General features: G+C 43.2%; 1 protein-coding gene across 2 annotated transcripts in view; it reads right to left on the minus strand.

Moving 5' to 3' along the window:
- Positions 1-25,304, minus strand: part of BRINP1 (BMP/retinoic acid inducible neural specific 1) — a 374,091-nt gene that overhangs the window by 62,887 nt on the left and 285,900 nt on the right. For both annotated transcript variants that reach the window (XR_011318054.1, XM_069748560.1), the window contains exon 6: positions 12,927-13,163. Coding sequence is in view for 1 of the 2 variants with exons in the window: in XM_069748560.1 (XP_069604661.1) it covers positions 12,927-13,163 (237 nt within the window). In the remaining variant the exon portion in view is untranslated. The remainder of the gene's footprint in view (positions 1-12,926; positions 13,164-25,304) is intronic.

Consider the following 25,304-nt stretch of genomic DNA (forward strand, 5'->3'; position numbering starts at 1 on the left):
GGCCTAAACATTGGAGCTCCCCCACAAGTGACCCCATTTTGGAAACTAGACCCCCTAAGGAACTTAGCTAGATGCATAGTGAGCATTTTGAACCCCCCAGTGCTTCACAAATTGATCCGTAATTATGAAAAAGTACTTTTTTTTCCACAAAAATTTTATTTTAGCTTCAATTTTTTTAATTTCTACATGGGCAGCAAAAAAAAATGGATCCTAAAATTTGTTGGGCAATTTCTCCTGAGTATAGCGATCCCTCACATGTGGGGGTGAACCACTGTTTGGGCACATGGTAAGGCTCGGAAGGGAAGGAGCGCCATTTGACTTTTTGAATGAAAAAATATCTCCATCGTTAGCGGACACCATGTCGCGTTTGGAGAGACCCTGTGTGCCTAAACATTGGAGCTCCCCTACAAATGACCCCATTTTGGAAACTAGACCCCCCAAGGAGCTTATCTAGATGCATAGTGAGCACTTTGAACCCCCAGGTGCTTCACAAATTGATCCGTAAAAATGAAAAAGTACTTTTTTTTCCACAAAAAAGTTATTTTGGCTTCAATTTTTTTAATTTTTACATGGGCAGCAAGATAAAATGGATCCTAAAATTTGTTGGGCAATTTCTCCTGAGTATAGCGATACCTCACATGTGGGGGTGAACGACTGTTTGGGCGCACGGCATGGCTCGGAAGGGAAGCAGCGCCATTTGACTTTTTGAGTGAAAAATTAGCTCCAATTGTTAGCGGACACCATGCCACGCTTAGAGAGCCACTGTGGGCCTAAACATTGGAGCTCCCCCACAAGTGACCCCATTTTGGAAACTAGACCCCCTAAGGAACTTAGCTAGATGCATAGTGAGCATTTTGAACCCCCCGGTGCTTCACAAATTGATCCGTAATTATGAAAAAGTACTTTTTTTCCACAAAAATTTTATTTTAGCTTCAATTTTTTTAATTTCTACATGGGCAGCAAAATAAAATGGATCCTAAAATTTGTTGGGCAATTTCTCCTGAGTATAGCGATCCCTCACATGTGGGGGTGAACCACTGTTTGGGCACATGGTAAGGCTCGGAAGGGAAGGAGCGCCATTTGACTTTTTGAATGAAAAATTATCTCCATCGTTAGCGGACACCATGTTGCGTTTGGAGAGACCCTGTGTGCCTAAACATTGGAGCTCCCCTACAAGTGACCCCATTTTGGAAACTAGACCCCCCAAGGAGCTTATCTAGATGCATAGTGAGCACTTTGAACCCCCAGGTGCTTCACAAATTGATCCGTAAAAATGAAAAAGTACTTTTTTTCCACAAAAAAATTATTTTGGCTTCAATTTTTTTAATTTTTACATGGGCAGCAAGATAAAATGGATCCTAAAATTTGTTGGGCAATTTCTCCTGAGTATAGCGATACCTCACATGTAGGGGTGAACCACTGTTTGGGCGCACGGCATGGCTCGGAAGGGAAGCAGCGCCATTTGACTTTTTGAGTGAAAAATTAGCTCCAAATGTTAGCGGACACCATGCCACGCTTAGAGAGCTCCTGTGGGCCTAAACATTGGAGCTCCCCCACAAGTGACCCCATTTTGGAAACTAGACCCCATAAGGAACTTATCTAGATGCAGAGTGAGCATTTTGAACCCCCCGGTGCTTCACAAATTGATCCATAATTATTAAAATGTACTTTTTTTCCACAAAAAATTTATTTTGGCTTCAATTTTTTTAATTTTTACATGGGCAGCAAGATAAAATGGATCCTAAAATTTGTTGGGCAATTTCTCCTGAGTATAGCGATACCTCACATGTGGGGGTGAACCACTGTTTGGGCGCACGGCATGGCTCGGAAGGGAAGCAGCGCCATTTGACTTTTTGAGTGAAAAATTAGCTCCAATTGTTAGCGGACACCATGCCACGCTTAGAGAGCCCCTGTGGGCCTAAACATTGGAGCTCCCCCACAAGTGACCCAATTTTGGAAACTAGACCCCCTAAGGAACTTATCTAGATGCATAGTGAGCACTTTGAACCCCCCGGTGCTTCACAAATTGATCCGTAATTATGAAAAAGTACTTTTTTCCACAAAAAATTTATTTTAGCCTCAATTTTTTTAATTTGTACAAGGGTAACAGGATAAAATAGATCCTAAAATTTGTTGGGCAATTTCTCCTGAGTACACCGATACCTCACATGTGGGGGTGAACCACTGTTTGGGCGCACGGCAAGGCTCGGAAGGGAAGGAGCGCCATTTGACTTTTTGAATGAAAAATTAGCTCCAATCATTAGCGGACACGTTGCGTAATGAAAGTATGTAGTATATGTCAGGTTGGTATGTGGTTTAGTGTACGTCAGGATGGTGTGTGTTGTGTAGTATACACCACACCCACACAACAACCTGACATACACTATACCACACCACACACCAACCTGACACTACGTCAGGTTGGTGTGTGTGGTGTGGTGTAGTGTACATCAGGTTGGTGTATTTGGTGTAGTATACACCACATGCACAAACCTGACGTACACTATACCACACACCAACCTGACGTACACAGCGCCACACAGACCAACCTGACACGCTATGTCAGGTTGGTGTGTGTGGTGTACTGTACATCAGGTTTGTGTGTGGTATAGTGTACGTGAGGTTGGTGTGGTGTAGTGTACGTCAGGTTGGTGTTTGTGGTGTAGTATACACACACACACACCAACCTGACGTACACAACGCCACACACACCAACCTGACACACTACGTCAGGTTGGTGTGTGTGGTGTAGTGTACGTCAGGTTGTTGTGTGGTGTAGTGTACGTCATGTGTGGTGTAGTATACACCCCACACACCATCCTGACGTACACAACGCCACACACACCAACCTGACACGCTATGTCAGGCTGGTGTGTGTGGTGTAGTGTACGTCAGGTTTGTGTGTGGTATAGTGTACGTGAGGTTGGTGTGGTGTAGTGTACGTCAGGTTGGTGTTTGTGGTGTAGTATACACACACACACCAACCTGACGTACACAACGCCACACACACCAACCTGACACACTACGTCAGGCTGGTGTGTGTGGTGTAGTGTACGTCAGGTTGGTGTGTGGTATAGTGTACGTCAGGTTGGTGTGTGTGTAGTACACACACACACCAACCTGACATACACTATACACACCAACCTGACGTACACAACGCCACACACACCAACCTGACACGCTACGTCAGGTTGGTGTGTGTGTGGTGTAGTGTACGTCAGGTTGTTGTGTGGTGTAGTGCACGTCATGTGTGGTGTAGTATACACCCCACACACCATCCTGACGTACACAACGCCACACACACCAACCTGACACGCTATGTCAGGCTGGTGTGTGTGGTGTAGTGTACGTCAGGTTGGTGTGTGTGGTGTAGTGTACGTCAGGTTGGTGTGTGTGTGGTGTATACTACACCACACACACCAACCTGACATACACTACACCAAACATCAACCTGAAATACACTACACCACACACACCAACCTGACGTAGTGTGTCAGGTTGGTGTGTGTGGCGTAGTGTACGTCACGTTGGTGTGTGGTGTGGTATAGTGTACGTCAGGTTGGTGTGCGGGTGTTGTGTATGTCAGCCTGGTGTGGGTGAGTCCATGTCAGGATGTGTTTAGTCAATGGACGTGTGATGAATTTTGAAGCATTCATTCAAACACAGTCCAGGTTTGTCAGGACACGTTTCACATTGGAAACGAGTTGTTTTTCTTGTCCCCCTTTTATAGCACACTCGGCACCTTTTTCTTATCCCCTCTCTGGGAAAATGTTGCCCCGGTACCATACGGGAAACTTGAGTTCCAGAGGTGCTGGGGCCCGCTCCTTCCTCGCCTCCAAACATCAGGGCCTTTATCACCGCCTCCTGGAACTGAAGGAAGGTGTTGTTGGTCTGGCCTGCACATCGTGATAGCACGTATGCATTATACAGTGCCATTTGTACGATGTGCACAGCCAGTTTTTTATACCACACCTTCGTTTTCCGCATGGCACTATAGGGCTGGAGGACTTGATCAGAAAGATCAACTTCCCCCATGTGTTTGTTGTACCCCAGGGCACAGTCCGGTTTTTGGACCTGTACTGGGGTACCTCGAACGGTGGTGGCCGTGGTGCCGGGACCATGGATTGTTGTCAAGAAAAAGACGTCCCTTTTGTCTTTGAACTTGACCACAAGCATGTTGCCACTACACTGGGCCCGGCTCTCACCCTTTGGGAGAGCCTGCTCAATTAGTGACAAAGGGAGACCCCTCTGGTTTCTGCGCACGGTACCGCAAGCGACGGTAGCTCTGGCAGAGAGGGATTGAAAGAGTGGGATGCTTGTATAAAAGTTATCAACGTACAGATGGTAACCTTTATCAAGCAGTGGGTGGACCAAATCCCACACTATTTTCCCACTCACTCCCAGACCAGGTGGACATTCTGGGGGCTGGATCCTTGTGTCCTTTCCTTGATAAACTCTAAAGCTGAGAGTGTACCCTGAGGTACTCTCACAGATCTTGTAGAGTTTTATCCCGTACCTCGCCCTTTTGCTTGGCAGGTACTGACGGAACTGAAGCCTCCCTTTGAAGTGGATGAGGGATTCATCCACACAAATTTCCCTTTGGGGAATGTACACTTCAGCAAACTTGTTGCTGAAGTGTTCGATAACTGGCCGAATTTTGAACAGCCTATCAAAATTCGGGTCATCGCGAGGAAGGATGTCCGTATTGTCCCTAAAGTGGAGAAATTTATGAATCGCCTCAAAACGTTTGCGATTCATAACCATGCCATATATTGGAGTTTGATATAAAATATCAGTACTCCAGTATTGGCGAATTTCTGGTTTCTTCACAATCCCCATGTGATGGACCAGTCCCCAATATTTCATCATTTCTGCAGAGTCAACGGGACTCCAAGGAGAAAATGATGAAACTGGGTTTTGGGAAAAAAATTGCAGGGCGTACAAATTTGTTTGCTCCACCATGAGACTGACGATTGACTCCGAGAAAAAGACTTTGAAAAAGTCTATCTCCCGGAGGTTGGCAGTCTCAAATTGGATTCCTGATTGGGGAATGAAATCAGGAATCCGTGGAGCAAAATTTTCAGGGACGGGGGTCCAGACGGGGGCACCAGTGCTAGGTTGGGCATGACTAGCACTAGGTTGGGGGTTACTTACTCTTGGCTGTGTGTCTTCTCCCCTGGGCTCGGGCTCTCCTCCCCTGGACTGCGGACGATTTCTCGTCCTGCGACATCTTGGGGGTGGCGAGTCCGTGTCACTAGAGGAGGAAGAGTGGGAGGAGTACAGAAAAGTGGGGTCCTCTCCCTCACTATCAGCTTCGGAGGCAAGAAAGGAATATGCCTCCTCAGCCGAGTACAGCCTTGATGACTGGGATGAACGGGACATTGTGTGTGGGGTGTGTGCGTGTGTAAAAAAAAAAACTAAACTTTATTATGGTGTTGCGTGTGCGTGTGTATGTGCGAGTGTTTGGTGAAACTATTCTGCAGGAGGAGGCTGTCAGGCGCGGGGGGGCTGTCAGGCGCGGGGGGGGGCTGTCAGGCGCGGGGGGGCTGTCAGGCGCGGGGGGCTGTCAGGCATGGGGGAGCTGTCAGGCGCGGGGGAGCTGTCAGGCACGGGGGGCTGTCAGGCGCGGGGGGGGGCAGGAAGGGGCTGAGGAGATGCAGCGTCAGATGGAGCTGGCAGCAGCAAGTGATAAAGGGGGGTGATCAGGTGGTCAGGGGGTGATCAGGGGGGCAGGGGGTGATCAGCGGGGCAGGGGGTGATTAGTGGTGATCACTGAAGAGGGTGATCACTAGGTGAGGAGGGGCTGACAGGCGCAGGGGGCGGTAAGAGGAGAAATTAGTGCAACAGCTGCAGGTGATAAATGAGTGCAGGGGGTGATCAGTGGGGGGCAGGGGGTGATCAGGGGGGCAGGGGGTGATCAGGGGGGCAGGGGGTGATCAGGGGGTGATTAGCAGTGATCACTGAAGAGAGTGATCACCAGGGGAGAATGGGCTGACAGGCGCAGGGGGCTGTAGGAGAGCAGAAAAAAGCACAGAAGCTGCAGGTGATAAAGGGGGGCAGGGGGTGATCAGTGGGGGGCAAGGGGTGATCAGGGGGGTGGGGGGGGCGCGGGGTGGTTGGGGTTGATCAGGGGGTGATCACTAAAGAGAGTGATCACCAGGGGAGGATGGGCTGACAGGCGCAGGGGGCAGTAGGAGAGCAGAAAAAAGCACAGAAGCTGCAGGTGATAAAGGGGGGGCAGGGGGTGATCAGTGGGCGGCAGGGGGTGATCAGGGGGGTGGGGGGGGTTGGGGGTGATCAGGGGGTGATCACTAAAGAGGGTGATCACTAGGGGAGGAGGGGCTGACAGGCGTGGGGGGTAGGAGAGGAGAAAACAGAGCAGGCAGCAGGTGATAAAGGGGTGCAGGGGGGTGATCAGGTGTTCAGGGGGGGGCAGGGGGTGATTAGGTGGGGCAGGGGTGATCAGGGGGGGGCGGTGGGTGATTAGTGGTGATCACTGCAGAGAGTGATCACCAGGGGAGGAGGGGCAGACCGGCACAGGGGGCGGTAGAAGAGCAGAAAATCACTGCAGCTGCAGGTGACAAAGGGGGGCAGGGGGGTGATCACCGGAGCAGGGGGGCGATCAAGTGTGCAGGGGGGAGGGAGCCGAGGTTGGGGGGAGTGGAGGACAGGAGAGGGGAGCTACCTGTCCGCAGCAGCAGCTGCGGTACTGGCAGTGGCAGTGGGGGAGGCGGTGGCAGCGGCGGCGCCGACACTGTGAAGAGGTGTGCGGGGGCTGCGGCGGCGATCGCGGTGTCTGGGGGCACAGGTGGGCAGTCAGGCACTTCGCTCCTCAGCTTCCACGGATGGGATGAAGCTGAGGAGCGAGGCAGACATTGTTTTTCTCCGCCCCTCCACATCTAATTGGAGGGCTAGCGTCACATGGACGCTAGCTCCAATCAGATCAGAGGGGGGTGAAAAAAAGGTCAGCAGCGGTGATCGTAGACCCGGGGGGGCAAAGCCACCCCCCCTGGGGTCAAGTATAGGTCCCCCTGCACCTGCGGGTCGGGTGAACTTTCATTAACCCCGGTCACCCGGCCCGCAGGAACGCAATCCTTCTGTGACACAGCATATGCGTCACAGGTCGGATTGGCACCGACTTTCATGACGCATACGCTGTGTCACAGGTCGGGAAGGGGTTAAGAGGATAAAATCTTTGATGGGAGTGCTTGTTTAGCTTTACAAATAATGGGCCATCTAGTTAACTTTTCTCAGAAAGATATCACCTAAGTGGATTAAGATAACGGGAATTTGTCAGCATGATTTTACTGGAGAAAACATCACTTGAAGTGCTGGATACAAACTACAGGGAGAGATGTGACTGGTTTGTGGCTTTCTATCCCTATCTCTGTTGCAAAGCAGTGAGCTTTGACGTCCTCTCTCACTATCCAGATTCACCCCAAAATGGCTGCGGAATTTCCTGCTTCTTCCTTTATACAGGCTATGACAGTCCCTCCTGATTGGTTGTGCTACACCTTGTGGTGCGATAGCTGCAATGGATTATGTGAAAGTCTACATGGCCACGAGCAAAGCTCATATGAGCCTTCTCTGGTTGATACAATCTTCTGCAATGTGGAAAATGGTGGTAGGCTTTTGTTTGAATTTGCCGGGTTCACCGAGTTGCACATCAAATCAATTCACTCATCTCTAGTCTTGGTCCGTAGTTAAAAAAGGGGGTTAAAGGGAATCTATCAGCAGGTTCCAGGACAGCATGAGGTAAGGGCTGAGATACCGATTTCAGGGATGTGTCACTTATTAGGCTGTGTGCTGTTTTTTCAGTACAATGAATGTTTATCACCAGGAGATTATCACTGCCTGGACCACAGCTCATGTGTGCCCTGGTCCGACCATGACCACTCCTCTGATAATCAGCTTACTGTCCATAGACAAAGTGCACGGAAAGCTGTTGTCTGTGACATCTAAAAACTCTGATTGTGTCAAAGTAACTTGACCCAGTGAATTAAGTGATACATCACTGGAATCGGGGTGTCTTTTCCTTTTTTCAGCTGCTCATATGAGGTAGCAAACCCCTAGTGACAGATTCCTTATATTTGGACCCTATTGGACTTTTACAGTGGCAAATAATAGCAGACTGTATAATGTAACCTGGAATCTTAATTGGTAAGCACTTCATATCAAGAATGTAAGCAATAAATTGACTCTAACGGTCCAATTGTAGAGAAAATCTTGTAATTATGTTTCATCAAGATCATTGAGTGCTCACTCTCATTAGTTATTAAGCTACAATACACAAAAAACTGACTAAAATTGAAACAATTATATATATATATATATATATATATATAATTGTTTCAATTTTAGTCAGTTTTTTGTGTATTGTATATAAATATCCTCTTTTGCTTTTGTTTTAATATACCATATTTTCCGGTGTATAAGACGACTTTTTAACCCCTGAAAATCTCAAAAGTTGGGGGTCGTCTTATATGGCAGGTGTCATCTTATACGGCAGGTGCGGAGCTCCGCTGTCGCTGCATATGGTGCGGGGAGCAGTCCCGATGATACGGTGCCTCACCGGAAAGGTGTAAGTGAATCAAGCCCGCCATTGTATTCTATTACCTCCTTCTTTCACCTGTCTGGCCCGCCTTTCTCTGCCGCTCAAATCTCGTGGTGATGGAAGTGAAGCGGCGCAGGCACGCATGTGACACTACACTTCCATCCTCACGAAATTTGAGAGGCAGGGAAGGGCGGGCCAGATGGGTGAAAGAGAAGGAGCCGTTTCACTTCCATCCTCACAAGATTTGAGTGGCAGAGAAGGGCGGGTCAGATGGGTGAAAGAGAAGGAGCCGTTTCACTTCCATCCTCGCGAGATTTGAGCGGCAGAGAAGGGCGGGTCAGACGGGTGAAAGAGAAGGAGCCGTTTCACTTCCATCCTCGCAAAATTTGAGAGGCAGAGCAGGGCGGGCCAGACGGGTGAAAGAGAATGAGCCGTTTCACTTCCATTCTCACGAGATTTGAGTGGCAGAGAAGGGCGGGTCAGATGGGTGAAAGAGAAGGAGGTAATAGAATACAATTGGCGGGCTTGATTCACTTACACCTTCCCGGTGAGGCACCTCATCATCAGGACTGCTCCCCGCACCATATGCGCGACTGCAGAGCTCTGCACACACCGTATAAGATGACACCCGGCATATAAGATGACCCCCGACTTATACGGCGTGTATATCCCAAACTCTATTTTTTGAAATGGAAAAGTTGGGTGTTGTCTTATCCGCCCAGGCATCTTATACGCCAGAAAATACGGTATATATAAATATTTTTTAATTTTATTCTCCAGGATAAGGGCCAACATACTTTCGGTGTTCCACCATATAAGTATTTGTTTTTTTTTTAAAGAAGACTTACTCAGTCCAATAATAGATTCATACAGTATGGACCATTGACCAAACTTGTGCTTAGCTTGGCTGGGCCTCACACCAGGTCCACAAACAACACAGAAGATTCAGAGAAGCCGGGGCACCAAAACCTTAGATTCTTGATAAAAAGAACTTGAACTTTATTCCATATTAGCTAAAACAGGAAGACAAAGCAGGAAAACGTTAATTAGCCTTTCTCAAGCCTAAAGAAAAATACAGCTACAGCTCTGAAGGCCTTTCTAAAGCTGTATTTTTCTAGGCTTGAAAAAGGCCAATTATGGCAGAAGCGTTTTCCTGCTTTGTCCTCCTGCTTTAACTAATATGCAAAAAAGTTCAAGTTTTTTAAGACGAACCTGCGGTTTTGGTGCCTCGGATATTAGGAAGACTTACTAGATTGGTTTGACGCTCTGTAAAAATATTCTATTTATTCTGTTCTTTTTTTATTATAACATTTATTAAAGTAGGGTTCAGGATCCAGTGCACACTCTAATATTACTTCTAGCATATTTTATATCTTCTCTTTAGGCAGTTCTTCCATCACTGAAAGCCAACCCAATCAACTCCATTGTCTCCACTCTGCGGAGACATGCCTGCTTGCTTCGAGCTTTGTTGTCTAATATTTTCATAAAGTCCCTGACAATCTCTGTCGAGATAAGATAAGAGGTCCATCTCTTAAATGCCACCTTATGACATTTTATACTGAATGTCCATCATCATTTGCTTATCTTTGGTGGCTTTTTGATGTGGGAAATTGCATTTCATTTTTATTAAAGTTTAAGGTGATAGTGAAAGACTAGGACTAAGCCATCAGAGAAACGTGGGTGTCACTTTCTTGGAAAGTGAAGACCTTTAGCTATAAACCGCAACAGTTATGTAATAATGAATGCCCTTCAACTAATTAATTAACCGAAGCCACGTAAACATGGAGAAATAGTAAGACTTGTGGATATTTATATTCACAGGTTTCCTGGTTTTTTATAAACTTACAAATTAAAAGCTGACATTGCAACTCGGCCATGGTGGAGAAATGTGCCTACCTCCGTCTGATGATTCCAACATGTGTTCGAAGAGTTGACGTAAGTTTTAGGAAGACGATATGGTGTGAAGTACCAATGATTGAAAAGTTTCCTCAAGGCTTCAAGGTGGTTGGATCATTTAGAAACTTTATGGACCAGGATAAAGATACATTTTCATTGGTGACTGGTATTTTTTTTATATTTCCTTACACATTTAGAGATGTGCGGAGGGTAGATTATAAAAGAAAGATTCAAAGGATGTAGGATAGGTTAAAAAAAAGTCAGATCAAGGCATGATTGTGAGCAAATGCCGAAGTTACAGTTAAAAAAAAAACTTGTGTAATGTTACATTTCTTGGAAGCTTGATCAAGTTACGTCTGAAATCTTTGCCCTTCTTTGCTTAGAACTCTTCCATCTCTAAGTCATATTTGATGCATTCCAAAATGTTATTTTTTCTTTCTTTCTTTCTCTCTTTCTTTCTTTCTTTCTTTCTTTCTTTCTTTCTTTCTTTCTTTCTTTCTTTCTTTCTTTCTTTCTTTCTTTCTCTCTTTCTTTCTTTCTTTCTTTCTCTCTCTCTTTCTTTCTTTCTTTCTTTCTTTCTTTCTTTCTTTCTTTCTTTCTTTCTCTCTTTCTTTCTTTCTTTCTTTCTTTCTCTCTCTCTCTCTCTCTCTCTCTTTCTTTCTTTCTTTCTTTCTTTCTTTCTTTCTTTCTTTCTTTCTTTCTTTCTTTCTTTCTTTCTTTCTTTCTTTCTTCCTTCCTTCCTTCCTTCCTTCCTTTCTTCCTTTCTTCCTTCCTTCCTTCCTTTTCCTTCCTTCCTTCCTTCCTTCCTTCTTTCCTCTTATATTATTTCTTCTTCTTTATGTCAATACATCCCACAATCGACTTGAATGTCCCATGTTTATGATTAGTCTGCATTCTTGTACTTTATTATAATGGTCCTGCCTATATAACTAGCCTACAGCTAAATACTGTTCATTTTTTTCTTATTAAAAAAGTCTAAAAATCTTTGAATAAAAAATATGCTGAAGAAAAAAACCATAAGAGTTGACCGCTCCATCACAGGTACTCTCGGGACATCCCATACATTTAGGACTTCTGGATCATGTAATGGTGTAAGAACATATTTGGGGGACAGTACTTATGTAGTAGATTATATAATAATGGGATAGGTGGACCAATCCCATTGCAGGATTTCAGAATCATATCATTCTCAACCACCAACAGACCTAACGCTTATATTTTTTTTGCTTAAATCTGTGATTAAAGTGACTCTTTTGGTAGGATTAACCCTTGTTTATACGGGAATGCAGGTCATAGAATGCTGAAAAAAATGATACCTTGATATCTGTGATCTGATGTCTTAATTCAGAGAAATTCATATTTTTCTTACTATGAAAATGAGCTGTTAAGATCTATGGGCCGGACATAGATCTCCCTGAGAATTTGCCTCTACAGCTCATGAGACATGTAATGACTGACAGTCTACTCTCCTGATTTACATGTCTCACACTGGTAACGCCCCCTTACATTTAGAATAAGCTCTGTAGGTGGATTCTCAATGAGATCTATGTCCGGCCCATAGATCTTAACAGCTCATTTACATATTCAGAAAAGCGTGACTTCCTCAGGAATAGCACATCAGATCGTAGATATCAAGGTATCATTTTATTCAGCTTCCTATGACCTACATGACCACACAGATGGCTTAGGAGTATTTATCATACTGACAGCTTCCCTTTAAGGCTTTCTACTGCTCCCTTGTTGGTAAAGACTGGCCCAGAGTGCTGATTATTTTCACTCTTCTCCAGTAATTCATTGTTTATTACAGATTTACCTTGGCTTTTCACAACTTTGGTAGAATAATCAGCTCTTGCCGGTACGATGCTATAATATTATGTTTCATATTTTGTGACGCAAACAATTTTTCCTGCTTTTATACATTTATTGTTCTATTTTGAATATTGTATTAAAACAATGCTTAAAAAGCGAAATAATTGTAGAAACAATGGTTATTGCCAACATGTTATAGCAAAATCCTTCCCTAACACTATCCAATACAGAGAGTTGGAAGTGGCAATTAAAATGGCTGAGATTTCATGTAATGCCAATGGAAATAATAATAATAATAATAAATTAGACAAGTGTAAAAGGAATAGAAGCAAAAATGAAAACAAATTATTAATAGTTCATAACTACCTTAAACACATACATATAATTTGTAACTGCTTTTGACATGAACGACACAATAACTGGAAGGAATAATATGCCGGCAGTTCAATAAAAAAAACATGTAAAAGGTAAGTTTATGAAAACAAAGAACATGTAAATTCACTTCAGACGTGATTACTATGGCGCATGGTGCGAAAGTGTCCAAACGAAGATTTAAGACACTGAACAGAATGAAAAACAGTTCTAAAGCGCAACGATAAAAAAAACGCACACAACATGATTTATGCAACAAAGGACAATATGGAAACTGAGAAATGTGAATCCTCACCTGAACTTTCAAAATCTTTGTATGCCAATGCCCAGGCCTTGCCCTGGTTACTCAGCGTGTTCTCCATGATCTGGATGTCAGTGAAGGGACAGTTACATTGGGGGAAGGATTCAGAGCACAAGCAGGTGCACTGACTGTTCCTGCACACATATTCGCCTTCCCCATTACACATGATATAACTCAATGCAGCCTGAACAAACTTCTCCTGTAAGTACTGAGGCATAATGATCTGCAGACCTGAAGACAATGACAATGATAGAGGAGATTAAACAGAGAAAGGTGTCGGGGGGTATAGATGGCATATACAGGATATTACAGCAGTGCTTACAGATTCACATACCTGCAGACTTCACCCCGCTATCACAGTATGATAAGAGCCCACTCCGGTAATTCTCACTTTCAGCGCACCCAGGTTACTGGCTTCGAAAAATATGTGAGAAAACCGGTAGCAGCTATTATCAGATTGTGAAAGGTGTTGGGTTGGAAGTTTAATCAGAGAGGAGAAATGTGCGGCATAAAATGCTTGTACCAAAATAAGGAGAATGGTCCAAAGCATTCCTCATAGCATCAACACAATGCACACGAATAATGGATCAACGGCAAGATACCAAACAATCTGTGGAATACGTGAGCCTCGATAAAATACGATGACCTTGAATGGCAGTTCCTAAAAGTTTTGGTGACCTTTAAATCAAAAAAATTACGGTACATCAACAGTACTCCTGATGGTCTTCTTCTGTGCCTATTTAAAGCATACGATGTGGAAGTGCCCACTAGACACGTGGACACAGTAGGGGACTAAAGGTCTTTCTTGGGTTAAATATTTCGAAAAAAAAGGATTTTCCAGCACTCCCAACCCTAAAACTAATCTTTTTATCCTCTTCAGTTCTACAATAGCTGATCTTCAGCAGCACGAATTACCGTAACACCCAGCGTAAGACTGAAGAACAATGGGCCCACCAGAGGATTTGATTCTGAAGGCCCACCTTTCTTTCCCGCTCAAGAGCCCAATAGCAGCTGTAAGGTTTGTACTATGGACTCTCCTGAAGGAGAAGTCAGGGCCCACCAGAGGATTCTCCATTTCTCTGGTGGGCCAGTCCAACCTTGGTAATACCCATTCATCAACTTTCCGGTGTATCGTGAGCAATATAGGCGTGGTGAGCTTCTTTTGTTTCTTTTTTCTACAAATTGGGTTAAGTATTTTGTTTGTCCGACTATGTCCAGTGCATATATATGGAATTTTTCACAATAATCAGTTTATAGTAGCCTATTCGTACAGTCTACTAGTGTAAAAAGGTCACCTTGTTGTTGGCAGATAGGCTTACAGAGCTTGATCAAAGTGGGTCTATATTGCAGTAATGCGGATAAAATAGTGGACTCAGAACGCAGTCACAGCAACCTTCACCTACACATTTGTTTTTGCTATATGGTACAGTACATGTCATTTTTTTTTTGTTTTTCTTTGTGCTATCCATAGGAAAGACAAGCAATGTGCAGGGGCTTCTCACAAAATTAGAATATCATCAAAAAGTGAATTTATTTCAGTTCTTCAATACAAAAAGTGAAACTCATTTTGTACAGGGTGGGCCATTTATATGGATACACTTAAATAAAATGGGAATGGTTGGTGATATCAACTTCCTGTTTTTGGCACATTAGTATATGGGAGGGGGAAACTTTTCAAGATGGTTGGTGACCATGGCGGACATTTTAAAGTCGGACATTTTGGATACAACTTTATTTTTTTCAATGGCAAGAGGGTCATGTGACACATCAAGCTTATTGAGCATTTCACAAGAAAAACAATTGTGTGCTTGGTTTTAATGTAACTTTATTCTTTCATGGGTTATTTACAAGTTTATGAAAACTTATAAAATGTGTTCAAAGTGCTGCCCATTGTGTTGGATTGTCAATGCAACCCTCTTCTCCCACTCTTGACAAATGGATAGCAACGTCACAGAAGAAATGTTAGCAGAGGCTTCCAGTATCCATTGTTTCAGATGCTTCACATCTCGTATCTTCACAGCATAGAAGATGTGAAGCATGTGAAGATACAAGATGTGCAGCATTTGAAACAATGGATACTGGAAGATTGTGCTAGCATTTCTTCTGCGGTGTTGCTATCAGTGTGTCAAGAGTGGGAGAAGAGGGTTGCATTGAAAATACAACACAATGGGCAGCACTTTGAACACATTTTATAAGTGGTCATAAACTAGTAAATAACTCATGAAAAAATAAAGATATGATAAAACCAAGCACACCATTGTTTTTTTTTGTGAAATTCTCAATAAGTTTGATGTGTCCACATGACCCTCATCCCATTGAAAAAAATAAAGTTGGATCCAAAATAGCTGACTTCAAAATGGCTGCCATGGTCACCACCCATCTTGAAAAGTTTTCCCCTCCCATATACTAATGTTTCACAAACAGGAAGTTGATATTACCATCCATTCCCATCTTAATTAGATGTATCCATATAAATGGCCCACCCTGTAGAGTCATTACACACAGAGTGATCTATTTCAAGTGTTTATGTCTGTTAATGTTGATGACTGTGGCTTACAGCCAATGAAAACCCAAAAGTCATTATCTCAGTAAATTAGAAAAATTAACAAAAAGCACCTGCAAAGGCTTCCTAAGCTTTTAAAATGTCCTTTAGTCTGTTTCAGTAGGTTCCACAATCATGGGGAAGACTGCTGACTTGACAGATGTCCAGAAGGCAGTCATTGACACACTCCACAAGGAAAGTAAATTTTGCATTTGGAAATAAAGGTCCCAGAGTCTGGAGGAAAAGTGGAGAGGCCACAATCCAAGCTGCTGGAGGTCTAGTGTGAAGTTTCCACAATCAGTGATGGTTTGGGGAGCCATGTCATTAGCTGGTGTAGGTCCACTGTGTTTTATCAAGATCAAAGTCAGCGCAGCCGTCTACCTGGAAATTTTAGAGCACTTCATGCTTCCCTCTGCCGACAAGCTTTTTGGAAATGGAAATGTCATTCTCCAGCAGGACTTGACCCCTGTCCACACTGCCCGAAGCACCAACACCTGGTTTACAAACAACAGTATCACTGTGCTTGATTGGCCAGAAACTCGTCTGACCTTAACCCCATAGAGAATCGCCGAGGTATTGTCAAGAGGAAGATGGGAGACACCAGACCCAACAATGTAGACGAGCTGAAGGCTGCTATCAAAGCAACCTGGGCTTCCATAACCCCTCAGCAATGCCACAGGCTGATCGCCTCCATGCCACGCTGCATTGATGCAGTAATTGATGCAAAAGGAGCCCCGACCAAGTATTAGTTGCATTTACTGAACATACATTTCTGTGGGCCAACATTTCTGATTTTAAAATCATTTTTCAAGCTGGTGTAATAAAGTATACTAATTTACTGAGATAATGACTGTTGGGTTTTCATTGACTGTAAGCCATAATCATCAACATTAACAGAAAGAAACACTTATATAGTACAAGTAATAAATAACAGGCTCAAGTCCCATAAAATGGTCAACTGGTTTTAAGGTAAAAGTCTGCAGTCACTCATTATAACTGCAGACTTGTTAATCCTCACATTATGCGTACTGCACATGTAGGATTCTTTTCCGGTGCTTTTTCTGGTGGATTCCACCCAGAATCCACCTGAAAAAGGATGTTGATTGCACATGTTCTTAATCCCTTCCGTACATATGCCTGACAGTTATGTTATATGTCGTGTCCCTGCCTTTGATGCGGATTTATTCAGCAATCATCTGACAGCTGGGGGTCTGCTGAAGACCCCCTTGCCTGTCATTACTATTGTCCTGCGACAGTGTTTAGCTGGCGGCGTTTATAAAAGATTGTGATTTTCTCTATACACAGCAGAGCTGATGCAGTGCCATGTATAGTACAAGCGATCAGGTGATCGTAGCTTTAAGTCCCCTAGGGGGACTATTAAATAGTTACAAAGTGAGAAAAAAGTTTATTTAAAAATATTTTTTTAAAAAATGTAAAACTTCAAATCACCCCCATTGAAAATTAAATAATAAAAAAAAGAAATACACAAATTTGGTATACATAGATCTATCAAAACATGAAATAAATTAATCCAATCGATAAGCGGCGTAATGAGAAAAGGAATCAAAATGCCATTATGTTTTTTTTGGCAGCCACCAAATTGCAAAAAAATGTAGTAAGAGGAGCTCAAAACATTTGATCTACCCCAAAATGTCATTAGTAAAAATGTGAGCTCAGGGCGCAAAAAATAATCCGTCACACAGCCCCAGATCCTGAAAATTTGAGGCTTTATGGCTGCGAGAAAATGGTGCCAGAAGCAAATTTTTATTTCCACAAATTTACGATTTTTTTTCACCAGTTAAATAAAAAAAAGCATTTTGGATTTTTTTTTGCTTTCCAGTGCATCACATGATAAAATGGATGGTGTCTAGTGATGAGCGAGTATACTTGTTGCTTGGGTTTTCCAGAGCACGCTCGGGTGGTCTCCGAGTATTTGTTAGTGTTCGGAGATTTAGTTTTCCTTGCCGCAGCTGGGTGATTTGCAGCTACTAGACAGCTTGATTACATGTGGAGATTCCCTAGCAACCAGGCAACCCCCACATGTACTCAGGCAGGCTAATAGCTGTAAATCAAGCAGCTGAATCAACAAAAACTAAATCTCCGAGCACTAACAAATACTCGGAGATCACCCGAGAAACGAGGATATTCGCTCATCCCTAATGTGTCATTCAAAACTACAACTCGTCCTGCACAAAAAAAAACAAACCCGGCTATGTGGATGAAAAAATAAAAAAAATTATGGCTCTTGGAAGAAGGGAGGAAAAATAAAACCTGAAAATAGCCTGATCAGGAAGGGGTTAAAGCTCTTTAATTCTGCAACATTTTTATTTTAATTGCTTGATGCATGTGTAGATAATGTGTATTCTTTGTGATCTGGTTTCCTATTGTTGTGAATACAGTAAGTACGGAAAGTATTCAGACCCCTTTAAATTTTTCACACATTCCATTGCATCCAATTGGTAAATTAAAAAAAAACATTTTTTTCACATTAATGTACACTCTGCACCCCATCTTGACTGAAAAAAACATAAATGTAGAAATTTTTGCATATTTATTAAAAAAAACTGAATATCACATGGTCATAAGTCTTCAGACCCTTTGCTCAGACACTCATATGTAAGTCACATGATGTCCATTTCCTTGTGATCCTCCTTGAGATGGTTCTACTCCTTCATTGGAGTCCAGCTGTGTGTAATTAAACTGATAGCACTTGATTTGGAAAGTCATACACCGGCCCATATAAGACCTCACAGCTCACAGTGCATGTCTGACCAAATAAGAATCATGAGGTCAAAGGAACTGGCCAAGGAGCTCAAAGACAGAATGGTTGCAAGGCACAGATCTGGCCAAGGTGACAACAGAATTTCTGCAGTACTCAAGGTTCCTGAGAGCACAGTGGCCTCCATAATCCTTATATGGAAGAAGTTTGGGACCACCAGAAGTCTTCCTAGACCTGGCCATCTAGCCAAACTGAGCAATCGTGGGAGAAGAACCTTGGTGAGAGGTAAATAAGAACCCCAAGATCACTGTGGCTGAGCTCCAGAGATCCAGTAGAGAGATAGAGAAAGTTCCACGAAGTCAACTATCACTGCAGCCCTCCACCAGTCAGGCCTTTATGGCAGAGTGGCGGACGGAAGCCTCTCCTCAGTGCAAGACATATGAAAGCCTGCATAGAGTTTGCTACAAAACACATGAAGGACTCCCAGACTATGAGAAATAAGAATCTCTGGTCTGATGAGAAGAAGATAGACCTTTTTGTTGATAATTCTAAGCAGTATGTGTGGAGAAAACCAGGCACTGCTCATCACCTGCCCAATACAATCCCAACAGTGAAACATGGTGGTGGCAGCATCATGCTATGGGGGTGTTTTTCAGCTGCAGGGACTGGATGACTGGTTGCCATTGAAGGAAACATTAATGCGGCCAAGTACAGAGATATCCTGGATGAAAACTTCTTCCTGAGTGCTCTGGAACTCAGACTGGGCTGAAGGTTCACCTTCCAACAAGACAATGACCCTAAGCACACAGCTAAAATAACAAAGGAGTGGCTCCAGAACAACTCTGTGACCATTCTTGACTGGCCAAGCCAGAGCCCTGACCTAAACCCAATTGAGAATCTCTGGAGAGACCTGAAAATGGCGTCCACCAATGTTCACCATCCAACCTGACGGAACTGGAGAGGATCTGCAAGGAAGAATGGCCGAGGATCCCCAAATCCAGGTGTGAAAAACTTGTTGCATCATTCCCAAAAAGACTCATGGCTGTCTAGCTCAAATGGGGTCTGAATACTTATGACCATGTGATATTTCAGTAAATTTGCAAACATTTCTACATTTCTGTTTTTTTCAGTCAAGATGGGGTGCAGAGTGTACATATAATGAGAAAAAAATGAACTTTTTTAAATTTACCAAATGGCTGCAATGAAACAAAGAGTGAAAAATTTAAAGGGGTCTGAATACTTTCCGTACCTACTGTATATTCATATCATGTTTGTAGGCCACCATATTTTTACTGTCAGTGTATATACAGTAGGTGGAGGGGTGACTTCATTATTATTAACACTTCTATTTTTGAAAACATTCTTATTTTACCGCATTTTTTCAACACCTGCTTCAAACTTTTGCACAGTACTGAATATATACTGTTTGTGTATATGAAAATATGTATGTTTGCACATACAGTCTGGAAAATAAGTATTTGATACACTGCCGATTGTGCAAGTTTTCCCACCTACAAAGAATGGAGGGTCTGTCATTTTTATCATAGGTACACTTCACTTGTGAGAGACAGAATCTTAAAAAAAATCCAGAAAATCACATTCTATGATTTTTACATAATTAATTAATTTGCATTTTATTGCATGAAATAAGTATTTGATACAATAGAAAAACAGAACTTAATATTTGGTACAGAAACCTTTGTTTACAATTGCAGAGGTCAGACGTTTCCTGTAGTTCTTGATCAAGTTTGCACACACTGCAGCAGGGATTTTGGCCCACTCCTTCACACAGATCTTCTCCAGATCTTTCAGGTTTCAGACCTGTCACTGGGCTGCATTTAGTTTCAGCTCCCTCTAAAATTTTTCCATTGGGTTAAGGTCTGGAAACTGACTAGGCCACTCCATGACCTTGAAATGCTTCTTACGGAGCAAATCCTTAGTTGCCCTGACTGTGTCTTTTGGGCAATTGTCATGCTGGAAGTCCCAGCTACGACCCATCTTCAATGCTGTTAATGAAGGAAGTAGGCTATTGGCCAAAATGTTGTGATACATGAACCCATCCATCCTCCCTTTAATATGGTGCAATTTTCCTGTCACCTTTGCAGAAAAGCACCCCAAAATTATGATATTTCCCCCACCATGCTATATGGCTGGGACGGTGTTCTTGGAGTTGTACTCATCCTTCTTCTTCAACCAAGCACGGTGAGTGGAGTTGATAAAAAAGTTCTATTTTGGTCTCATCTGACTACATGACCTTCTCCCATGCCTCCTTTGGATCATCCAGATGGTCATGGGCCTGGACATCTGCTGGAATGAGCAGGGGGACCTTGCGTGCCCTGCAGGATTTTAATCCATGACAACTTAGTGTGTTACTAGCAGTAATGTTTGATACTGTGGTCTCAGCTCTCTTTAGATCATTGACCAGATCCTCCCATGTAGTTCTGGGCTGGTTCCTGACCTTTCTGAGAATCATAATTACCCCACGAGGCTTGGAGCTCTAGACCGAGGAAGATTGACAGTCATCTTGTGTTTCTTCCATTTCCTAATAATTGAGTCAACATTTGTTGCCTTCTCACCAACTGACTGACCATTGTCCTGTAGCCCAACCTAAAGTTGCTCCGGTCTACAGTTTTGTCCCTGGTGTCCTTAGACTACTCCTTGGTCTTGGCCATGGTGGAGAGGTGGTTGGAGTGTGATTGAATGCCTGGACAGGTGTCTTTTATAAAGGTAACAAAGTCAATCAGGTGCAATTAATCCAGGTAATGAATGCAGAGTAGCAGGCGTCTTAAAGAAAATCTAACAGGTCTGTGAGAGCCTGAATTCTTATTGGTTGGTCAGTGATCATATACTTATTTTGTGCAATAAAATGCAATTTAATTATGTAAAAATCATACAATGTGATTTTCTGTTTTTTTATTTTATTTTTAGATTCTGTCTCTCACAGGTGAAGTGTACCTACAATAAAAATTACAAACTCCTTCATTCTTTGTAGGTGGAAAAAATAGCAAGACCGGCCGTGTATCAAATAAAAGTGCTAAAGAGAGTGAAGTACATGAAGGCAGCCTATAAGGCCATGTTCACACGGTCAGTATTTGGTCAGTATTTTCCATCAGTATTTGTAAGACAAAATCAGGAGAGGAACAATCAGAGGAAAAGTATAATAGAAACACGTCACCACTTCTGTATTTATCACCCACTCCTGGTTTTGGCTACAAATACTGATGTAAAATACTGACCAAATACTGAAAGTGTGAATGTGGCCTTAGGATAAATCTATGAGGTTTGTTATTTTTTTAGAACCTCATGTAGAATTTAAGGACTAACATGAGTTAAAATCTATGACATTTTCAAATGCTCAATAGTTGTTTGCTTTAAAGATTTTCCCAGGACCCGACTACATGGTTATGCAGACATATGGCGTAGGCTGACAGCTGGAGGGTCGGCTTATCTTATCAGATCACCATGTTACGTATCAAAGTCACCATTTGTGCATAATATCAGCAAGTTCCGAAAAGAGGCACATTAGATATATCAATAAATCACGTCATTTTTAGTGAGACCTGGGGACTATGTAACATGAATGTGGGTGTTCTGTCTCACCTATTATTGATCTAGTAAGAATGATCTGGTAATCCCCCAAAAAAGGACATTTTCAAACCATTGTACAAATTACAAAATTATGATATATCCATTATCTCACTCAGTGTCATAGACTTTGAATGGGGTCATAAGGGCTTTTATCGCTCTATTCAACTTTTTCTGCATACGGACTTTTGCCGGGGGACAAAGCACAGAAAGTGATAATTTAAAGCCTCTGATGACATTGACGGGTTCATCTACTAATGTGTATGGGGGCTTCGGACAATTTGTTATTGGGGCAGATTTCGATCTGGTATGCCTGATTTCAACCTGCCCATCTTTTTGCTCTCTAAGACATGTCTGGTGGTGGCTGTCTCATAGAGAATACAAGATTATTCAACCAAACAAGCGCTCCTGTGTATGGGAGAGTTAGCTGAGATGGCTACAGGCCGAACGATCAGCCAAAGCTTTGTTTGGCTGACAGTCATCTCATGTGTATGGCAGACTTACGGTAAGTCCCCCATACAAGCGATTAGTGAGGATTCTATCATTTGCATCCACCATGAACAATTATAAGCTTTTCAGTACATAGGTGACCATTTTTGTACAAAGTACAGCGGTGCAACAAAAGAAGGAGCCAAAACCCGGGTAACGAGAAGAAGTATGTAACTTGATCTTGGACCTAAATGGAATAAATTTAGCATGCTAACTCATCATGGTGCCGTCATGGGATAGCATCAGTCAGTCAAAAAAGGATCAAACATGTTGGATTTTAACATGCCCAACGTTTGTTCACACTTTAGGTAAGGTGTTGTTGGAGGTGATTGGCAGCAACTTATTAACCTGACCCGACTAAAATGAACGTAGAATGCATATCTATGGTCGAGAAAAAACTGTGGACAGAAGTGCCTTACGGTATAAATGCAATTAAACACCTGTCATGGCAGCTATGTTTACTTATTTCAATAAATTTTTATAAAAATGTGTGTCAATGTAAAACTCAAAGCTTCATGTCCGTCCCAACAATAGCACTATAGATTCCCATGGTTACAATGAATGATTCATAATCTAATATCCATTTAGCTGATATTTCTTTCTTCGTTTTTCTTCCAATTATGTCTGAGTGTGAATAACAGGTATGTGTATTGCTTGTCTATTCTACACAAGGTCGCCATTCAATTTTAGGCTGTTTTCGAAAATGTTGGCCACTCACACTCAATGGTATTCATAAAAGCGAATCTAATTGATATTCTCTTTAGAAGTTTTCAAGTTTTCGTCTCTAAAAAATATATCTGTATTTTGCAGAATTTAGACCATCATTCTGAATCCAATCACTAAGACTCTCCAGTGGTCCTGCATCGCACATTTAAAGAGGAGCTGTCACCAGGTCAAAAGTGTCCAGCTTTTGCTTTTATTTTATTCACATTGTTCCCTTGATTATTCCATTCTTTTCTATTTTAAAATAGGCCATATGGCTCCAGAGGCAAGATCATTTCTGTTTGCAGCTAATTTGTATGGGTGTGGCTCACAGGATTCTCAGGGACGGATGTTTTAGGCTGCTCTGCATAATTATCCTGTGAGCCATGCCACGGAGAATCATGTGAGCCATGCCCCCAAGAATCCTGTGAGCCATGCCCCCAAGATACCTGTGAGTCATGCCCCAAGAATCCCGTGAGCCATGCCCCTGGGAATCCCGTGAGCCATGCCCCTGAGAACTCCATGGGTCATGCCCCTGAGAATCCCGTGAGCCATGCCCCTGAAATTCCCGTGAGCCATGCCCCTGAGAATCCCGTGATCCATACCCCTGAGAATCCTGTGAGTCATACGCCTGAGAATCCCGTGAGCCATGCCTCTGAGAATCCTGTGAGCCATACCTCTGAGAATCCTGTGACCCATGCCCCGGAGAATCCTGTGAGCCATGCCCCTCAGAATCCCATGAGTCATGCCCCAGGGAATCCCTTAAGCCATGCCTCTGAGAATCCTGTGAGTCATGCCCTTGAGAATCCTGTGAGCCATGCCCCTGAGAATCCTGTGAGCCAAGCCGCAAAGAATCTCGTGAGCCATGCCCCTGAGAATCCCGTGATCCATGCCCCTGAGAATCTCGTGATCCATGGCCCTGAGAATCCTGTGAGTCATACCCCTGAGAATCCTGTGACCCATGGCCCTGTGGTAAAGACCATCAAATTTTGTATTAAACAAAAATGTCTATATCTCTGGAACTGTGTGGCAGATTTTAAATAAAGAAGAAAATGTAACACTTAGGGACTGAAGAATAACATAAGAGCAAATATTGACCACTTTTGAAATTATGATAGGTCATCTTTAGATGAATGCATGGTTACACATGCTCAATGCCACTCAATTTACTTTTTTTTTAAATTGTGGGATAAGTATGGAACTTTCTTATATTTCAGAACATGGCCATGCAAAAATTGAAGCAAATCATTAACATTAATGCCACAGAAGAGCCAGTTAAAAAAATATTCATATGTTGGTTCTTCAAGAGTCACAACTTCTCGGCCTCCCAGATTTTTTGTCCAGAAAAAGCTGCCTCTTGTGGGAGACTGGTCTGTCGCCTGCGAGACCTCTTTTCGGGTGCCCCAACAGTACCACTTCTCCATTCGCCACAAAACTAGCCATGACCATGGCAATGCTGATGGGCTATCCCGGCAAGGAGAGATTGCGGGAGTGTGCTCAGGGGAACACAGGAATGTGATGCCCCATAGCGCCCTCTAAAGGGGGAGGTGTGAGATATGGGAAAATGATATCTAATTGATATCATTTTGATATCTGATGGAATTCCCTGTCAGATGCAATGGCCCAAAGATACTCACTCCAAACTCAGCCCCCACTCTTGGCATTCCCCCAAGCAAAAGGCAAGTCAATTACACATTATACAATGGGACCTCATTATCCAGTGATGTCACTTCCTTGGTCAGAGCAGATCAATGTTTTTCTTTAATTGTCCCAAGCAAACAGGCCCTTGAAGCTCTCTCCAGTGAGCCAACAGACCGTAGACCCAGTGTCTCCCAGCACCAAGTTTTCTAATCATTTCAGGGGTGTGAACTCTTGTGCTCTTGTGCAGCCAACTGGAGTCCTTTGTTTGACTCAAGAAGACCTTGTAGCACTACAGGTCACAGACCAGCACAAGGCTCTGAGATATTGAAACTAGAAAATGACCTATAATAAAAAAAATGCAATATCTCTGAGCCTAGCCAAGCACATAATCGGAATCTGCATTCCTTTCTCCACAAGCCCATCCTCTACAGCCACCTCTAGAACCCTGTATTATTGAGTTATAAAGCATAGCTGCCAGGAATTAAATACGGTAGCCATATTTGGTCTCCCTCTGCACAGATAAAGTCCAGAAAAACCCAGTGGCGCTGCTGTCGTTCCATCTGGTCCCTCGAGAGGAAAGTCATGAGCGTCCATGCTTCTGGACAGAAAACCATACTCTCAGATATGGGAGGAGAGAAGCTGCACAAGCCCAGGGGTGGGCACAGCATGTGGGAGGGGGCAGCCTAGGGGATAA

Source organism: Ranitomeya imitator, chromosome 2, assembly GCF_032444005.1.
Source record: "Ranitomeya imitator isolate aRanImi1 chromosome 2, aRanImi1.pri, whole genome shotgun sequence".
Taxonomy (NCBI): Eukaryota; Metazoa; Chordata; class Amphibia; order Anura; family Dendrobatidae; genus Ranitomeya; species Ranitomeya imitator.